The sequence below is a fragment of the Apus apus genome, chromosome 2 (assembly GCF_020740795.1).
Source record: "Apus apus isolate bApuApu2 chromosome 2, bApuApu2.pri.cur, whole genome shotgun sequence".
Lineage (NCBI taxonomy): Eukaryota > Metazoa > Chordata > Aves > Apodiformes > Apodidae > Apus > Apus apus.
The window spans coordinates 54,504,756-54,524,262 of NC_067283.1; the positions used below are offsets into that span (position 1 = coordinate 54,504,756).

A 19,507-nucleotide genomic window follows, 5' to 3' on the forward strand; every position below is an offset into this window, starting at 1 on the left:
CCAGATCTGTGACAGGGTTAGCACTAGTGGTTCACGTGGGCTTATGACCATCCCCTTTTGCTGTTGTGGCTTCAGTCTCACTGCGTGTTCCTATAGCTAAGACTGCTCAAAGAGAAAAGTGCTGGATCTCATAAAGTGTAGCAGAGGAGGATGGTTCAGCCTGCCCTTTATCGTCTTTCCAGTTTCACAAAGAATCAATCAGCCCTTTGTGGTTGTGCTTCCATAACTGCAAATATAATACAGAGCATTCTGAGTCAGCTGTAGTTTTCCAGTTACTTTACATTTGTTAAGTAGAAAGAATAATGCCTACCTCCGAAAATCTTCTGGCACATGTGATACATGGCTACAAAGCATTTGTTCATATTGCTACATGTAGATTTATATTGAAAATCCTATCTACCATTATTAGAGGATGATCTGTTTTTAATAAATCTATCACAGCTGGGTTTAATGCGTTCATGTAGGTTTTTTGGGTTGTTGGGTTTTTTCAAGTTGACATAACTGGAAACAGCTTGATTTAAAAGTTGAGTTTAAAAAAAAAAAAGGGGAAAAAAGGGGGTTCTCTACAGAGCAAAATCATGCAGTGGCAAACCAGAGCTTAAGGTGTACTACATGTATTTAAAAGGATTAGAAAAGTAGAGAGCTTGGATGGAACAACTGAGGAATCACAATTCTATATTGAGACAGTTCTTCTGGGGCTTGCTCTTGTTCAGTATCGACCTTTAAGTTATACCTATAGCTAAGAAAGCATCCTTGGGTCTAGATTCTATCTTTGGTTGCACCTCAGTGTAGGAGAGAAAAAGCAATTTCTGCTTCAGTCTGGGCTGTCTGGTCTGTGAACCCAGGTGTTCACAGGCAGTTCAAAGCCAGTCACTAAAAAGCCATCCCTCTGCTAGCCAGCCAGCTAAGGCAGGGCTGAACTTGTTCCAAGGGAAAAGAAACTACTTGAGGGATGTGTCCGAGTTATGACTCCTTCCAGACTCACCTGGATGCTGGTAAAGTTTCAGCATCCTGTGACTTATTCAGGGTTTAGAATCAAGTTTTGAGAGGGGAGATACACCATGTTAGAAACACTTGACTGCACAGGGCTGGTGTCAGCCAGTAGCCAATGTAAGCAAAACCTAGGAAATTTACTGAAATGGGAGGGAGCCTCATTCTCTAATTGTTACCTTTTCCTTTCCAGGTTGGACTACAGTGGCCCCTCCCGAGAATTCTTCTTCCTTCTGTCTCAGGAGCTCTTCAATCCCTATTATGGGCTGTTTGAGTATTCAGCCAATGACACTTACACTGTACAGATCAGCCCCATGTCTGCCTTTGTTGAAAATCACCTGGAATGGTAAGGATATTTTATGCAGAATTGAACAATCCTTTTAAAGCACTGCAGAAATGGAAACACAAAGCACAATACATGCTGGTTTAGTCTCGACTGCACACAAATATCATTGCTTCTGCTGGGAAGAAGTGGGAAGTAGCTTGGGAGAAGGAAGAGAGGGAGTAAGTGTAAATACAACAGTAGGCTCTGAAAAAGGAGTGTGATGAGGTTCTACTGTTAAAATGTCCTGCTCACATTACTTGGGACTTGATGTTTGTGTATTTCCATGTGAATGGGGATGGGACAGGGAGGGGAGCTCTGCTTAACGCAGGCCTCCTCTGCAACTGTGGTCTTTCTATACATCAAGCAGCATTGTGCTTGGAAGCTATACGGTGTTCTCTAAGTGCCACATTGCTGCTCTGTACCCACCACAGGCCTTAGAAAAGGCCCAGGGAAAGCAGTTTCCTTTTTCTCCCCTGACAGAGTGTCCCTGCTTGTGTGTGACGAGGCCAGCAGAGCAAGCAGGTACTTCACCTTGCCAAGTATGTGTGCAAACAGACAACTCGCTGATCTTGTTTCTTAATCAAAAATTCTGAATGTGTATTGTGATCTCTTTATTTTTCTATCTGCCTCCAGATCTGTCTGTCTTCGGGAGTTGTTTTCCCTTTGATAGTTTCAGATGTGGTTCAGTGGCGAATGGACTGCCCGCCCTGGGCGCTGTTTGATCCCTTGTGGGATTTCATTGTGTCAAAGAAATACTGCCACATGGGTTTGTTCCTATGATGTTTTTCTTTGCTTAACCAATCTCACTGGCTCCTCTCAGGGATGCTTTTTTAAAAAAAATGGAAGGCAGTTCAGGCCCCTTTTAATTTGCAAATGGCACATACCCTTCTATTCTTGTAAACATCTCCTCCTTTGCTTTGATTTACTGTGGACAAGAGACTGAGGACAACTGACTGGTTATACCATCACATCTGTTGAGGTCAAAATGGAAAAAAGTGATGTGGCTGGGACCTGGCATAGTCTCTGATTTTTTTGTATATCTTTTTGCATTATCACTTCCAGCAGTGGTGCATTATGCTAACAATGATCCTTGCATTAGACTGTTTCTCTGCTGACATTGGCAGGAAGAGAGTGGCTTAGTTCTTACAGCTTGTCAGGTTTTTAAAGGTATCCTGGGCATATAGAATAGCAGAAAGACACCTAATATGGCTGTTAGCATTCAACTCAGAACCCCCTTGCAGTTATATACTTGGGACAGTATTTCTCCAACCAAATGTATCTACACAGGCTCCTTGTATGTCATTTGGGCTTTGGGCATTTTTGGTTTCTGTTTCTAAGGAAAGTGAAATAAAGTCCCCTGGCCTGCAGAAGAAAATAAATGCTCTGAACAAAAAGTTTTTTACATCAAGTAGTGTAAATAGGGCAAGATTGCAGAATGCAAGGGAAAGATAAGCAATCCAGTAAGTGCTTGGAAATACTTCTTGAACCTGTTATGGAAATAAGTGGCTGTGACCAGCAGTTTATAATTAGCCTGTTAGGTTTCATGATTGGCTTATAGATATCTAGACATTCTAAATGTTTTTATGGTGTCTCTGCTGACTGAACTCAGCTATTCATGTGTAACCCTAGAGCAGTGTATTCAGAAGTGTGTGCAGCCAGCTAAGATAGGATTTGGACCAAGCTTTCTGAAACTCTAAAGTACTTTATAGGATAACTTCTCTGCGAGCACTGAGCTTATCATTATTTGTTCAGGAGGAACAAGTTTTCTGAAGTTCTCAGTCTCTCATCTCATCAAAGTTAGTGCTAAAACTTCTGTTTCTCAGATTCACTTGATAAGATTCCAGCAGTGCCTCCTCCTTCTAACATGCAAGAAATAGAGGTTATTTTCCTGTTCCCAAATCTGTCACAAGAAATCAGTTAACATAGATGAGTGAATCTGTGACCATGGGATGAGTCCCAGGGTCACAGATAATAAATATTCATAGTCTTTCTGAAGATTGAGGTTGAGGTCAGTCATGGAAACCACACAACCACAATTGGTTTAGATTTGCAGATTTCTAGAACTGTATGCCATTTGGTCCTGTAGGGCTTATCATTTATGTGGAATCCAGCCTTGACATGTCTTTCTGTATAGTAATCCTGCAAGACTTATCCAGACATGGCTATATTAAGAAACAGGGCTAGCAAAAATATTCCCTCAAAACTATTTTACATTTTCTCTTCCTTAAGCTAACAGTGGTGAGTTTGGGGTAAAACAAAACACAAAGATGTGAAGTTTTGTTCATATTGTCAGAATTGAGAAACACACTGCTCTTTCTTTCCCTGGCCCAAAAGTTACAGTTCTGCCCCTGTTAATGGCTTATTTCATGCCTTGCTCTTTGTACAAACAGCATTCTGAGTCCAAAATGAGCACATCAAAGCACAGAGGAGTTGTATGTATGCCAAGTTAAGAAAGAGACATAATTACTGGAAAATATTTCTCATTTATGGAGAAACTGAGATTTAACACCTTTCCTGCAAGCTTCCATTGAATAAGACTTTTTCCTTCAGTTAACATATGTGCCTGCTGAGTGCACAAAATATAAGATATCACACATTTTCAAACTTAAAAAAAAATATTCTAAATCCCCCTATATCTGAAAAGACACAATGTTATCTCCCAAGATCTAAGAAGTTTGATGATACGCATTTTTATCTGCATGCCACAGTATGTATCTGAAGCTCATAGCCAGAAGAGCTGCTTTTAATCCATGTCAGTAACAAGCCTTTCTACCTGATCTAGGTAGCTCTTTGCTTGGATATTTGAAAATACCTTTTAAAATACTGTTTACACCCCTGCTTCAGGTAATGTGCTCTTCTCCAAGTAGGTGGGCAAAATGCAGTGGCAGCTCCTATATATTATTTAAGGGAAACAAATATGGTTTAGCTTAGAAAGAATATTCTTGTTACTCTCCCTGTCTCCATCTGGCATCTGCTCACTGCATCCCATTCACTCTGTCAAATCATGCTGTGCTACATGGTGGTTTTCCTCAGGTCTTTTTTTATCTACCATTTTCCATACTCAGCCCTACTTGGCTCTAGCTAAGCAAAATGGTAAACTGGATATTGTTTCCAGTGATGATTTCTGTATCACTTCCACCAAACAGGGAGATTATTATCTCTGTGCTGTTTCATTGTCCATGTGTCTACCAATTTGAGATATTTATGATTTGGCTATCATTGCAGCATCACATAAGAAGTTCTGCTTCTTAGAACAGAGCAGTTCTCAGTGTTTTCTTAAGAACTTCCCCTCCCTGCTGTTACTACTTAATTTGATAGGAACAACAAGAGTTCCATTGCCTTTTCAATTCACAAAACACCGTGTTCACAAACTGCTGTCAGGTGGAAATCCAGTTTCTCTTTTTTCACATCTTCTGAGTGAGCCAGAATTTTTCCTTCACAGCAGTCCTGCCCCCAGGAGTAGTCAAATAAGATAATAAAATGCACCCTTGTTCAAGAGACAGCACTGTCCTCATGGCATGGTCATCTGCACCAGACTTTTTGTCCTCAGATCCCTCTCGTCATCTTTTATCTGACTTGCCCCAGCAATTGATTTCACATCATCTGCTTTTGAAATTTTAGTTCATTCTATGTTTGTAAATGTAAAACCACAACCAGAAATGTAAAAAGAAGCCCAGTTTCTGCACAAATTAGCAGATGGCCCCAGCAGATAAAATCATTCACAGAATAATAGTTTGGAGATCTGTGGAAGGCTAATGCAAACCATCTTTTTTCTGTGTTTTCAAAGCAAATGAATGGCAATGTTGGTTGTGTTTTGTTTTGTTGTTTAACAATTAGGCATTTGTGGACCTTTCTGTGACATTTATGCAGCCAAAGAGCAGTGTCACAGTTATCTTAGAGGTAGTTATAGCTTGCTAATCATACTTAGCATTCCGTACCCCTCGCAGAAAAGTCCTGTTGTGGTTTGTTTGTTTTTCTTTAAATTAAATTCATCATAGAATCATAGAATCCTAGGGGTTGGAAGGGACCTCAAAAGATCATCTAGTCCAACCCCCCCGCCAGAGCAGGGTCATCTAGAGTACATCACACAGGAAGGTGTCCAGGCGGGTTTTGAATGTCTCCAGAGAAGGAGACTCCACAACCTTCTCTGGGCAACCTGTTCCAGTGCTCTGTCACTCTCACAGTAAAAAAATTTTTTCTGATATTCACCTTAAACCTCCTATGCTCCAATTTGTATCCATTACTCCTTGTCCTATCACAAGTCATCACTGAAAAAAGCTTAACTCCATCTTCTTGACACTCACCCTTTACGTATTTGTAAACATTGATGAGGTCACCCCTCAGTCTCCTTTTCTCCCAACTAAAGAGACCCAGCTCCCTCAGCCTTTCCTCATAAGGGGGATGTTCCACTCCCTTAATCATCTTTGTGGCTCTGCGCTGGACTCTTTCAAGCAGTTGCCTGTGCTTCTTGAACTGAGGGGCCCAGAACTGGACACAATACTCCAGATGCGGCCTCACCAATGCAGAATAGAGGGGGAGGAGAACCTCCCTTGACCTACTAACCACCCCCTTTCTAATACACCCCAGGATGCCATTGGCCTTCTTAGCCACAAGGGCACACTGCTGGCTCATGGTCATCCTCCTGTCTACCAGGACCCCCAGGTCCCTTTCACCTACACTGCTCTCCAGCAGGTCAGCCCCCAACCTGTACTGGTGCATGACATTTTTCTTCCCCAAATGCAAAACTCTACACTTGCCCTTGTTAAACTTCATCAGGTTTTTCCCCGCCCAAGTCTCCAGCCTGTCTAGGTCTCTCTGAATGGCAGCACAGCCTTCTGGTGTGTCAGCCACTCCTCCCAGCTTGGTGTCATCAGCAAACTTGCTGAGGGTACATTCTGTACCCTCATCCAGGTCGTTGATGAAGATGTTGAACAACACCGGTCCCAGTACCGACCCCTGAGGGACTCCACTAGTCACAGGCCTCCAACTAGATTTTGCCCCATTGACTACAACTCTCTGACTTCTTCCTTTCAACCAGTTCTTGATCCACCTCACTGCCTGATCATCAAACCCATACTTGATCAACTTATCTACAAGGATGCTGTGGGAGACGGTGTCAAATGCTTTACTGAAATCAAGATAGACCACATCCACCGCTCTACCATCATCCATCCACCTAGTAATTTCCTCATCGAAGGCTATGAGGTTAGTCAAACATGACTTACCCTTGGTAAAACCATGTTGACTGCTCTTGATGACCCCCATCTCCTTGATATGTCTAGAGATAGTGCCAAGGACAAGTTGTTCCATCACCTTTCCAGGGATGGAGGTGAGGCTGACCGGTCTATAGTTACCCGGGTCCTCCTTCTTGCCCTTCTTGTAGACTGGAGTGACATTTGCTATCCTCCAGTCAATTTAATACATTATTTAATACATTATTTAGCAGAAACTTACTAGAAAGTTAAAGACTTGTGAGTAAAATGTTTTTGTACAGAATCCTACTGAAAACCACAAAAAAATATTATATAGTCAGACCCAGTGGCCCGGGTCCCCAGAAGCTGTAAACTGATTCCTGGCTGCAAGATCCTAATGAACTCCATTAACTTAATGCTCATTTAGAACTGCCTTGGGGCAGGAGTTTCTTCATTCAGATCCCACAGTTAACCTTTCTTTCTGCCCTCCAATACCCCTTGTATTCTAGTCTGTGCTGCTAAACAGAGTCAGACAGAAAAGTTGCATGTGTCTCTACTTCCTATTCTGCAGGCAGATGCCAGCTTCTTGCGCCCACCCTCCACACAAACACAAACTTGCTTTCCTTGTGCTCCAAGCCAGCTGACATGGCTGCTGCCAACACTGAGCTGAGAAAATATATGCTACCTCCCATCAGGGCTGATTACTTCAGGTTTGGCAGTGCCTTGGTTGCTTTTACGGGCTCTGGCAAGCTTGGCCCGTGGGCAGGGTGAGCTCCCTTTGCCTGCGCAGGGCTGTGTGGGTGCAGCAGGGTGTATGGCCACAAAGACAGACCCATAGGAAACAAAGCCCCATTAATCCTGCTACATGGAGAATGGCTTATTGAAAGTGTTTTTCAAGAAAGTGAGGAATTACCTCCTGACCTCATGGGTTGTATTCAGATGCTAACCAGTTCACAGGATGGATTTTGACACATTTCCATGGCTCTTTATAGAAACAGTGGAGAAATGTAGTCACAACATCTAAGCAGGAAGGAGGTCTGCAAACAGCCATTACTCCTCTCTGCTGATTGAAAGTAGCTCTGGGGAATATGTCACCTGAGTTACTAATTTTTCTCTCTTTGATTTTTCAAAAGTTATGGCAGGCAACCTACATATGGGCCCAATACCTGTTTTTATTAAGGAAGTCAGAAACACTGAGTTTGGTTTTGGGCTCCAGTGAGCCACTTGTGCAGGTCTACGTTTGGGGAGGAATGAATTTAGAAGACAAATTTTGCAGCCATCTTGAAGGGGCCTGTTTATGCTAAGCACTGAAAAATCATCCTCTTAAAAATTGAATCAGATACAGCACCCCAGAATGGGGCATCCAGCAAGATCCAGCTGTTTCTGAAATTAGATTATTACCTCTTTGCCTCAGTTTCCATCTGGAAAGATTTCCTAGTATGTAATCAACTTGAATTCCAGTTGATATACATTAATGCTCTGAACTGCTTTGAAATTCTCAGATGAAAGACACCATAGAAAACCAAAGCATTTAATATTACATTACACCATAAATTTTAATTACTAGAAATATCTTATTTTAAATAAATCATGTTTGCATGAGAAATTTTCAAACACTGTTGTAAATCTTCTGGACAAGAATGATATTAAAATAAATATGCAGCTGAAATAATTTTGTAAGACTGCAAAAAGGGTTATGTTGGTAAAATGCCTTCTTGCTGCTTCACTGTGATCTCTCTCAGTGCCTTCTGTACTTCAGTAAACTTTTTTTTTTCTCCTAAGTTTGATGTGTGCTATATCACATAGAGCCTGCATCAACAGCTGGTTAATTATTCAGGGCCAGGAGGAATTGGAAGATTAAAGGCAAACCAAACTGAAGGAGGAAAAAAACAAAACATTCTCCTTAGCTGAGCTTCTGCAGCAACCATGTTTTTAAAAAGGGTTCTGCTTTATATTTACCTTAATCTAGACTTTCGGTCTCTTACTGGAGGATTTTTTTCAAGTTGTTTTGAGGATCTGAATGGCAATGTCACAAGGGTTGAAAGAAGAGGTGTTTCTCACAGTCCTCCTTTACCCTTCTCTGAAACTCATAGTCTCTAGCACTGCTTCCATAATTAGAATTTGGTTTGAGGGAAAGGCGGGTGTTCTGTTTTGTTGTGCTTTTTAAAAAGTCATCTTTATGGGTTTTTTTCCCCTTGCTTAAGGCTGTTCAGTCTTTTGCAACATTGCGGATTCAATTTGCCCAGAGATGGGAGGTTTCACATGAAAATCTCCATAGTGTCTCCACCTTGCATGTGGTAGAGGAGAAAAGGGTAAAATCCGCAGTGTCTCTGAGCATGTGGGCCTGTGGGGAAGCATCAGGGTAGGCAGTGATTGTGTGTTTATTTGTAGTGGCAAAAAACTCCCAGGGAGTGATGAATGTCCTCATATCTCTTGTTCCAGCCACACTGGAATGGGAGAGCTGAGCTGTCACTATGAAGTATTGCTCAGTCATCTTTGCCCCTCCTTATTTATCACTACATTTTATTCAGACTTCGGTAAAGAAAAGTCAATTAGAGCAGGTGTAGGAATTCCTGAGCTAACCTTTTTTATTAGTAAACACAATCCATACATCAAAAGAAAGACTGCTTGCTGAGCAGAATTGCTTTCATTAAATCACCCAAATTCCTTTTGGGTATTTTTTGAGTAGAAAAAGCATTTATCTTTGTGTAGGCCTCTCCCTGGGATATTTTGAAAGTTAGAAGTTTCTTTTGTTCATTGACAATTATTCTTCATTTCAGTATGTTACCTTAGTATTACATTAAAATGCAGAAAAAGGGAAGATTAAAGATTTAAATTGATCTGATCTGAATGTATTTAAAGGGTGAAGGGCAATGTCAAGTTTGTCAGTTTGCCCCAACTTGGGACAGGAATATTTTTCAAAATCTCAATAAAATTATGGAGGATGAGAAAAATACTGACCTGTCCGCCCTCCATGAAAAACAAATGTATTTAGTAGCAAGAATACAGAACCATAAATTCAATGTCTTATGGCTGATTGAAGGAAGCTTTTTTACATTGAGGCTTATGACTTGCATTCTGGAAAACACAGACTAGAAACTGGAGTTATTTAATTGTATTGGAAAGATGCATAAAGGATAAGACAAAAATCTTCTTGGAATTCAGAACAGCAACACAAAGGTCCAGGTCTGCTGCATTCTGCATGCTCCCAGGAGGGGATCAGAGCTGCCACTTTGCAGTGGTTTTAATAAAAATTGGAGGAGTTCAATGATTTGCAAAACAAGACCTAGAATAGACTGTCAACTAATAGCACGTCTGAGTTTTAGCACGCAGTCTTCTGAGTTTACTGAACTGAGGAGCTTCATCCCAAGAGGCAGGGATCGTTAACTGAATTGCAGCACAGTGCAAACTCAGGTGTTGTACAGCTTCTGGGCCAGGGGTGGCGAGTGCACATGGCCCTGCACTGCAGAGGACCTGTTTGCAGTTAGCTCAAGGATATCTGCATCATGCTTCCTCACGTGGTGTAACATTCCTGGGTACTTACCAGTGAGTTTATGATGAGCAGTCTCTGTCATGCTCCAATACCCCAGACAGGCTGGAAAGGATGTGCCTTCTTTGACTGAGAATAAGTCAGTTATTGTGGCTCCAGTGTTTATAGTTAGCCTTTGAGGGAAAATGTGCAGTCATCTGGCTTGTGCTTTTATGGCCCTCTTGTCTGGCAGGTGACTAAATCTGTGAATTTTCCCCTGCAGCTTGACTAGTTTGTTTCAGCACATGGCAAAGCTATGGAAAGCAAACATAAATCATGCAATGTATAAAACTTCACCAATTCATAGGTTTAAAAAGTGTCCCCCTGCCACCAGCTTTTCCAAAAGGTTTGGCTGAGGAATCAAAAATCTCTTGAGAAAAATGCTCTTTTACTAGCTTAAAAAAAGAACACATGCATCAGCCTGAGTTGATCCATAAGGAGCTGATCATAAACTAGAGCTGATTCACAAAATTACATGTCACTTTATAGAATATAAGGAAGTAAAAGATGTCAAATAAACTAAACAACTAAAATTGATCTGTGACTCAAAGAACTCTGATCCCACTGCTCTTGTTTTCTGGAATACAATAGATCCATTTTACTTTTGTACTTCAGTTTTCTCACTTGTCAAATGAAATATTGGCAGTGATATCCTCTGGAAGCTGTTTTGAGATCTGCCAATCAAAAATACAGTCTTGGATCTGGGAATCACAAAATGCAGAGATTTGTAGTCTTCTAACCAGTAGTTAATACTTCATGCTGCACTTCGTCTGTAGTTCCTGGGCACAATTGGAGGAGAGTTTGCCAACAGCCTTACAGGCCAGCATGTTTTATCATTGTAGCAGCAAGAGGAGATAAACCCCACGGCAGCCTGGTTTCTGATGAAGGTTAATCATGTTTGTGCTGCCATCGTTTGCCAGGGCCTCTCCCGGAGGAGGGTGATTGTACATAATGGTCCATGAGGTTGATAGATCTGCAAGCAGAGATGGCCACTCCAGCACTTGGCCACATTCCTCCTCTCCTCTTCCAAAAATCTTCATTCATGGAACTTCTTTTCATTGTTAAAATGACGAGTAACACAGATTACTTGTTATAGAGAGACCACCTAGTTTATTAATCTCCTTACTTGTTTAAAGACAGAACTGGAAATCAATTCTCCATTTCCTGTGCTTGGAGTCTCTGCTGCTCACACAACCCATGCCACAGGGACTGGCAAGTTTGTCATGACTCCATGTAGTGGGAGTCGCGGAGCCAGACGTGCTCAGTTCTGTATCTGCAGTAAGAGCTTCTGACACATCAGATGCATCCTCCTGAAATTAACTGTTACATATTGCCCTGAAGAGAAAACTGAGGGGATGTGGTGAATTTCCTGTATCTACATTATCTTTGACCTTCCTTTTTCTGCATAAAGCAGAAGAGCTTGCAGCTTTCCTGATAAAATCATGGTTTTTTTCCCTGTGACACAATCCGTCTTTTAACCTTTCCCAACAGTTCTGTTGTGTGTGGTGTAGCCAGAATATGGGGTAGGTGGAAAGACATTTTGAGTGAACAAGTAAGATGGCTAGGTTATAGTCCAGGAAAAGACTTGATGAGTTTGATTAGGGTAAACAAAGAAGCCATAAGTTTTGCATTATCTCATTGTTTTTCAGTTACTGGTAAATTGTCAGTAATGGTTTGAGGTTTAGTTGTTAATTGAGGAGCTGTGAGCTCCAGGGATTTAGAAGGACACAGGTAGTCCACATTTCCATCACGTGTAGGCAATATTTCTCTTTCATGTGGTTCCTCTTTAGTACTGAGAAACAGAAATGTTGCGTTCCGTTTGTAGGTAGATCCAGAGAATAAAAGTTGGGCAAGCACTTACTGGAGTGTCAGTGTTGCATGGGCCTTTTGCAGCAGAAAATTTATGCACAATTTAGCAATAAACTGAGAGGTTGATTCTCCTCAATTTGTATGAAACTCAGGTGCCCAGCAAAAAATAAAAATATCTAAAGGAAGGCTGGCAAGAGAAGGCTCACTCCTGTAGATCTGCACCTGAGGAAAATTACCAGTTCAGGATTTGAAGCCTAATGGAAGTTTATTTGTACCAGGTTTATTTTCTCTCTGAAAATCAGTTTTCATCCTTTTTTTTTTCCCTTTCCTTGTTCAATTTCAGTTCTTGAGTGATGCACATGTATTTCACACATCTCTGAACACCCTCTTTGTATTTTATGACAATCTGCAAGCAGGCCTGCTGGGCTGTTCCACTTGCCATACACTTTACAGTCAGGGCTACTTAAGAAAGGCTAGTGCTTTCTTAAATGAATGTTAAACTTTTCCTTTAAAATATAATTAAATATCATAATTTTTATCAGAATAGTCAGCAGACAGAGTATTATCAAAGAGGGACTCGTGGAATATGCTCCTTCATCTTTTGATACCTGAACAAAATGCCCTGGCTCTGAGTAGAATGTGTCCTTTAGTAAGTCCCAATAACATTTGTAAGGACTGCCGGGATAAATTCCTGTAGACTCTTAAGTATTTAACATCCATCAGTTTCCAGGCTGGAATTCTGCACAAACGGTTCCTCCGTGTCAGCACTCCTAAATGTTTCCTTTCAGTTTTAATTTGGAAAAATGGGTGAAAAATGAAGCTTAACCTTACAGAATTTTCTACGGTTTCACAGTGAGGAAGTATAGAGATTCCTCTTAAAAACTCAGTAACTGTCTGAAAACTTGGAATGAGTTTTGACTATATTTGAGATAAGATGCATTTCAGGATTTAGAACATAACTCAAAGGAGGTTAAAAAGAAAACACCAACACAGTTTGGTTGGATGAGTCATTACCATTCCTTCAGAAGACGTGTGTGAGGATCCACAGGAAGTTCTCAGGTGGGATACCAGTGTGGTTGGATATTAGAATCAATGAGGTAAGTCCTCAGCACAGCATTGGAAGATGCCACATATAGATGACTCAACACTGTATCTTTGTCTGTCTGAGAATTCTCCATATTAGAGATGGATATAAGAAAAGAAAACAACCCAACAATATTCTCTTTATTCCTTGTATTGGAATTCTCCTCCAGGACTAATTTAGGAATTACTTTACCTTTTCTCTTTAACGTGTGGAGACTTCATGGATTTTTTGTCTCCTGCCTTTTAAAGAGCCATTCCTTTCATATTAATGACACATCAGATTCCTGAAGAGGCATCGTGCTGGAATGCCACAGCATCCACCTCTGAGCCTGCAGATACGCAGAGCAAATTTGCCACCACCCCAAATGACACGGTGGCAAGGAGACGGTCTGCAAAGTTTGCAGATGCAGGTCAGATAAAGAGAACAGCCTTAGCTATCCCAGCCTGCATGGCTCACCTTTCTGACAACAGATCCCTTCATGTCATCACATTAGTCCGTTCAGATGTTCTGTCATTTATAAGTGGGATGGGGTTAAATATGCACAGCAAACTAAAGAAAGGCATTTGTTAATGGAGGCTGATAGAGGTGTGGATTTGAGCCACTGCCAAGGTTTTGTAAATATCATCTCATCTAATGCTGGGTTATTGCTCTGTAGGTTTGGCTCATTACAGGACACGTTGGTCATGTGCTGCACTGAGCCAGCACGGGGGTATGTGCTACTAGCATGTAGACACACTCCTCTGGTGCGTGCGCCTGACACGCTGCCAGTTTTGCTTAAAATTCATAGTCCAGGCGGAGTTGCTGTAACCATCTGGTCAGCTTTTTTGTAAAATACACTCTTCAGACTTCCTTGCATTTTCCTCTGCGTGTCGTCCCCCACTTTCCAAATCACAGGATTGCAAATCTCAACATTTTAGGCTTTAAAAATGGATTTTTAGTTCCTTTAGTCAGTAGTTTCTGGTCCTCAGGATGTTCACGAGTGTCTTCATAGCACTGGGGGTTTAACTGTCCTTTAAAACAAGCTGTACTGCAACCTCTTAACCCATGATGCCTAGTTTCCTGTAAATTTGGGTTTCATAACTGAATTCTCTGTTATCTCATAAGATGCATGTTTGGAGTGAAGCCTTTCCCATGTCCGGGCCCTTCTAAATACTTTCCCCTTTCAGTATCTCTGGTATCTAATAATAGTCGAGATTAGGTCCGATCTCTCCTACTGTGGAAGGACTAATGGGCTCTCCAGCTGCGTCCACCTGCCACATATCATTCTCCCTTAGAAGACCTGCCAAGGACAGAAATCCTGTACTGCAGTGCAGCCTCATTTATTCAGCTTGTCTTTCAGGTGGCCAAAAGTTCATCTGCATGATTAAACAGTCAAAAGCTTTAAAACTGGTGCAACAGAACGTGTAAATTCATCTTACAGATGAAAGCAAGTTTTCAGTAGCCTTGTGAAAGGAAAATGGCATTTTCAAATTTGATGTGAACCATACTGTATTATATTATTCTCTCTTGAGCCCTCCTTTTTGAATATTTTCTTCGCAAGCTACTGTATCCAGAAGAGCACACTTAAACCCTGCTGATGTGCTTGAGTGAGAGAAGGTTTGCAAGATTTTTCAGTCTTTTTAATCCCATCAGTTGCTTCCTCTATTTAGGATTCAAAGTCTCTCATACCCTAGCAAATTTAACCTACAAGGAAGGCATGGTTACTGAAGCATCCCCTATAGAATGATAAAAACCATCCTTGCCTCATACACAGATGACAGTTTTCTCAAGGTACATCATTCTCCATCTGAATCCAAGGAAGGTCTGTCATATGGAGAAGAGCTGCGTTCCTTCAACCCATTAAGAGAGAGCCCTGTAACAGGGGGCCATTATGGGTCCTGCCTTACTCTGCTGCTATATGATAAGGACCAGAGTAAATTAAATTTCCTGTGACTCACCTGCAATTGGAGGAAAATGTATTGCTTAGTCACTGCTGCAGCATGTGGTTTTGTCTCTGCCTGTGTACACAGACATGCAGTAAGTATGCAGAGAGTCCCACTGAGGAGAATAAGCCTGTTTTGCAACAGGCTGTTGTGAAAACAGGCTGTTTCAGGGACACTTGCAGCCTCCAGAAGGAAAGAGAGTTAGCTGAGTAGGGTGGAAACCTCTGCAAATGGGTTAGAGAGTAGTGTTGTTAAAAGCAGGTGCACACAATGTCCCTTTTTGAGTGGATGAAAGGTGTCAATAAGCAGGCAAACCAGAGCAGCTCTCCTGCTCATTAATTCTGTTTCTCATGCCACCGTTTCCTGTTCAGTAACTCCCTCCTGTGTTTTCCTTCTCTCCCGGAGCACGTTACTCAAACTCAGATATGGCCTCCAAAAGGGAAGGGTGTTGAAAGAAAGGGCCAGAGCAAGACCTCATGTTCCCCACCTCTCCCAAGCTATCTTTCTTGCTAGAAAGAAATTAAACAGGCATGTTGCACTCCCTTGGAAAGATAAATGCAAGTCAAGTTTCAGGAAGGTATGTGCCCTCCAGCCAGGATTTACCTTTGTGCTGCTTATTCTGTCCAGAAAACTTGTTTTTTTCTGAAGGGACTGCCTCACCCATATCTGAATCTCACCCATGCTCTAAATCCTTCAGGAAGAAATAAACACAAAAGTCTGTTGTGGTTTTTTTACTGGCTTTTGTAAGGAGGGCAGTTTGTTTGTTGCTGCTTTTATGCACATTTTTATATATTTTAAGTGGGACTGCTATGCTTTGCTGATTGTGGTGGCAGCTTGATGGTCTGTATGGACACAGAGATAGACAATAGTTGTCCTCTGAGGACAGTAGCAAATGCCTCCCTTTTGATAGGTGTCCATCGACTTACATGGTCCATGTTTCTCAGTGCACTTCTGGACCACAGCAGTCCAGAATTAACAAGGGGTCAGAGGACCTTCTCTGACATCACTCTTCAGAGAGTGAAGTGCAGCAAGTCTGCAGAGACACCAAACTTTCGAGCAGAGGAAGAAGGGCTGGAGAGCTTAGACATTTTGGCCATGAAGCACTGTCTGCTGAGGAGATACAGAGCTGCCAAGAAATACAGTCTGCAACCTAGCTTTTTTATCCATTGTATTGACAGTCACCAGGAGTAGCAATGTCTTGCTTGTTTTTTAAACTCCTTTAACCAGAGCAGTTAGTACTGGACGTGTTTTCCTACACAGTACTACTGCAAGGGCTGGGACTGTGAAACCTCAGTCAAGCCCCTAGTCTGAGCAAGACCTGGTATGTCCCAGAGGGCTGCAAGTACATAGCCAGGCTGGTGGACCACACAACCCAGAGCTGCTTTGGCTGGCTGACCCACCAGACGTAGTCCTTTCACACAGAAACGCTGCCCACGGCCTTTGGATGGTTCCATACAGTTCTGCTGTAGGAATCTGCCATGATTCCAATTAAATGCGCCATTAACTGCTACTGTAGCCTGTACTCATGATTGTAAACACCTTGATGTAGGGGCACTACCCTTTCACGTCAGCTTTGCATGAACACCTTCAAAGCCAGGCAGAGGTACAGAAGTGATACAAGCAGCAAAGAGAAAAACCAGTGCTGTTCACTCATGCAAGGACTTCCTTATCAGAAACAGGGTTCCCAAATCCATGAGACTTCTCTTGGCGATTCACTTTCAGCTTGACTTTATTCCAAAATGCTCCTGCCTTTCCAGCCCAGCACAGTCAAATAGCCATGGGATGAGTCTCGTGAGGAGCAGCCAGTGCAGATTATATTTTCATTCAGTGTTTGACTGCAAACTGTACAGGGATGGGTGGGGGAAGGGGGCGGTGAAGAACAAAACCAAAGAAAGCCGACATGCATTATTTAGGACAAATGGACTTGATTATAGATCCTGGAGGTGCTATTAAATTGATGGATTACAGGCTCAGCATTTCTGGGATTTGAGCTGTCTGGCTTCCACTGTACTTCCATTGTGTCAGCTCCCCCCTCTTTTCATTGCTTTTTTCTGGAAACATTGTACTGGAGCACAAGTGAAGTGAAGCAGGTCCTAACGAGACCCAGCAGCTGCCTTGTGGGGCTGCTGTGGAAACAGCTGGAAGGGAGTAATATAATCACCCTTCTGTTACCAGTCAGCTGCATATCATAAGCACCTTCCTTGGATGCAGGGAACCTGGAGGCAGCTCCTGTGGTGATGTAAATGCTAATTGAGCCCACAGCATGCTATTTTGTGCCCCATTTGACATACTAAGCACTTGTTGTTCTGTCCCATGAGGATAAAGTGGACTGAAGGATATTCTGCGTTGCTTTTATTACAATGACACTCATGTTTCATTTATGTGCAGGAGGGGTCTTTGCACTGGTTCCTCTAGTGGAATTAATGGTTTCTTGGCTTTTTGGTCTGTTTCTCATCTTTTGTGCAATAAAACTTGACTATCGTTTCAGTCAGCCCAGGTTTGGAATGCTTACATTTGGGATGTTGGATTTTTTTTTTTCTTTTCCTTTTTTACAGATAAACAACTTGGGTGATGGGGATTGTTTTTACAAAAAACAAACTCACCTGGACTCACACCAGTTCTGTATTGTTCTGTCTGAGGTTACAGATTTAAAACCAAATTTGATGGAAGAATATCTAGTAGGTCACAGAAGAAATCATTGGAATAAAAATTCAGCAGCTTATCATCACAGGTCATAGATTGTAGTGGGCAGGGCACTATTTGAATGTATTTGGAGCAGGAATAGGTGCTTCTTAGAAAATAGAAACAAGTTCAGGGGTATGTAAATACTGAAGACAGCTGAGCATCAGCATTAAGAAGGTGATGTGGGGACAGCTTGCTTGTTACCAATTTTAATACATGTCCTTGGTCACAACAGTTAACTTTTTTGAACATCAGTTTCCCCCCCTAAAAAGTCATCTCACTACCATGTTAAAGTACTTTAAATCCCCACCTTGGAAAGGGCTATAAACAGTCAGAAACTGGGTCTGCTGATTCACTGAATGTCCTTTGCAGCTGTTTTGGTAGCATGTTTTCTGCTGAGGTGAGGCAGAGTATTACCGTAGTTTGCTGGCTAAGTACTGTGTTTGACAGAGTCAGTCTGTGTCAGAACATTCAAGTAAAGATCACAGAAGGTGAGTCTTCGGAGCAATTATCTGTTTGGCACAGGGGAACATATGTTCCCCTGCATGTATGGATGGATCAAGAAAAGATCCATTATTGATCAGAGGTGCAAAGGCTGGTATTGCATGTCTACTCGGAAAAAAAGAAATAGATTAATACATATAAGAAACTAAGTCAGAAATAAAGAGCAGTTGCTACCTGTGTAAGTTGCTATGCTAAATATCTAGCCTTACACTTCATTTACTCTGCATTTTTATATTCCAGGTTCAGGTTCAGTGGTCGTATTCTTGGCCTTGCTCTCATTCATCAGTACCTGCTGGATGCTTTCTTCACAAGGCCGTTCTACAAAGCACTCCTAAGGCTGTAAGTATGAGCATGCAGCCTTACAGAAACCATGCAGAAACAGTCATCCTGCAGTGAGTTCTACAGAGATGCAGGCCCTCATGAAGTTATTTTGAATGTTCTGACCTTCAAGCCCTTTCCACTGTTGGTTGGTCTGTGATAGAAAACAAACATGTTTTAATTTTCCTTTACTTTCCTCAAGAATTTTCCCTTTGTAGATACTGATTATGTTGATTAAAAAGCATTATAAGGATGACATTTAGGAACACACCTTTAAAAGTACTGACCCATAATTCCAGAGTTTACTACTGGTGAAAAGTTATCAAAGCAATTAAAATTATATGTGTCCTATCATCTTTGATAGAACAAAACAACAACAACAACAATGAAAAAGGACTGGAATCATAATAAGAAAAAGACGTATTTCCTTAAGCTTCAGTGAATATTTCATGCTGGTTTTCTCCTGCCTTTTACACTAGTAAGCAGAAGCTACCAGCAATATATTACTTTCAATGTCAGGTTAATGAGGTTAACTTCTATTGACAATCTGTCCCTCTTTAATTAATAGACTGCAGTGAGACAAGATACATTAAATGTGTAGAAATAAGAAAAGCAGTAAGTCAAGACTGCAATTCAATTACAAAGAGCAGAATAAAGCTTAGCTAAAATAGTTCATCATTTAGGATGATTCCAAATCAGAAAAGATACTTGTCTTAGCTGTCTTTTGAGTTCTTTAACTGTATTTAAATACTGTTGTCCCAGTACTCATATCTATACTGTATCTGAGCTAGTCTGGAAACAGCCTGAAACCTAGAGTGCTCCCTGCATCCTTATTGTCCCTTTAGGGGATGTGAAACCAGACTTCTCTTAACATCCACCTGCCCCTTCAGCAAACAAGGCTGGCTCCTTATGAGCAGAAATTTAGGCTGCCTGGTCTGCCTTACATCAGTCTTGTGTGCTTACCTCCAGGATGATAGATACATGGAAGCAGCCCGGCACAATATGGCAGGGCCCATCCACACGGAAGGTAAGCATCCTGAAGATTCACATAAAATCGAGCCCCTGGGGTGCCTTCTGACAGCAAATAGTGCAGGCAGCCAACAGGTTTGGCCTTGAGCCCAGCCATGCAAAGCAGGCAGTTGCAGAACTGCT

The 19,507-nt window shown here is 41.7% G+C and overlaps 1 protein-coding gene across 7 annotated transcripts in view; it reads left to right on the plus strand.

The window, feature by feature from the left end:
- The window catches only part of HECW1 (HECT, C2 and WW domain containing E3 ubiquitin protein ligase 1), a 269,482-nt gene that overhangs the window by 229,633 nt on the left and 20,342 nt on the right, over positions 1–19,507 (plus strand). For all 7 annotated transcript variants that reach the window (XM_051612722.1, XM_051612726.1, XM_051612729.1 and 4 more), the window contains 2 exons: positions 1,184–1,336; positions 18,278–18,376. In XM_051612722.1, coding sequence (XP_051468682.1) covers positions 1,184–1,336; positions 18,278–18,376 — 252 coding nt within the window. The remainder of the gene's footprint in view (positions 1–1,183; positions 1,337–18,277; positions 18,377–19,507) is intronic.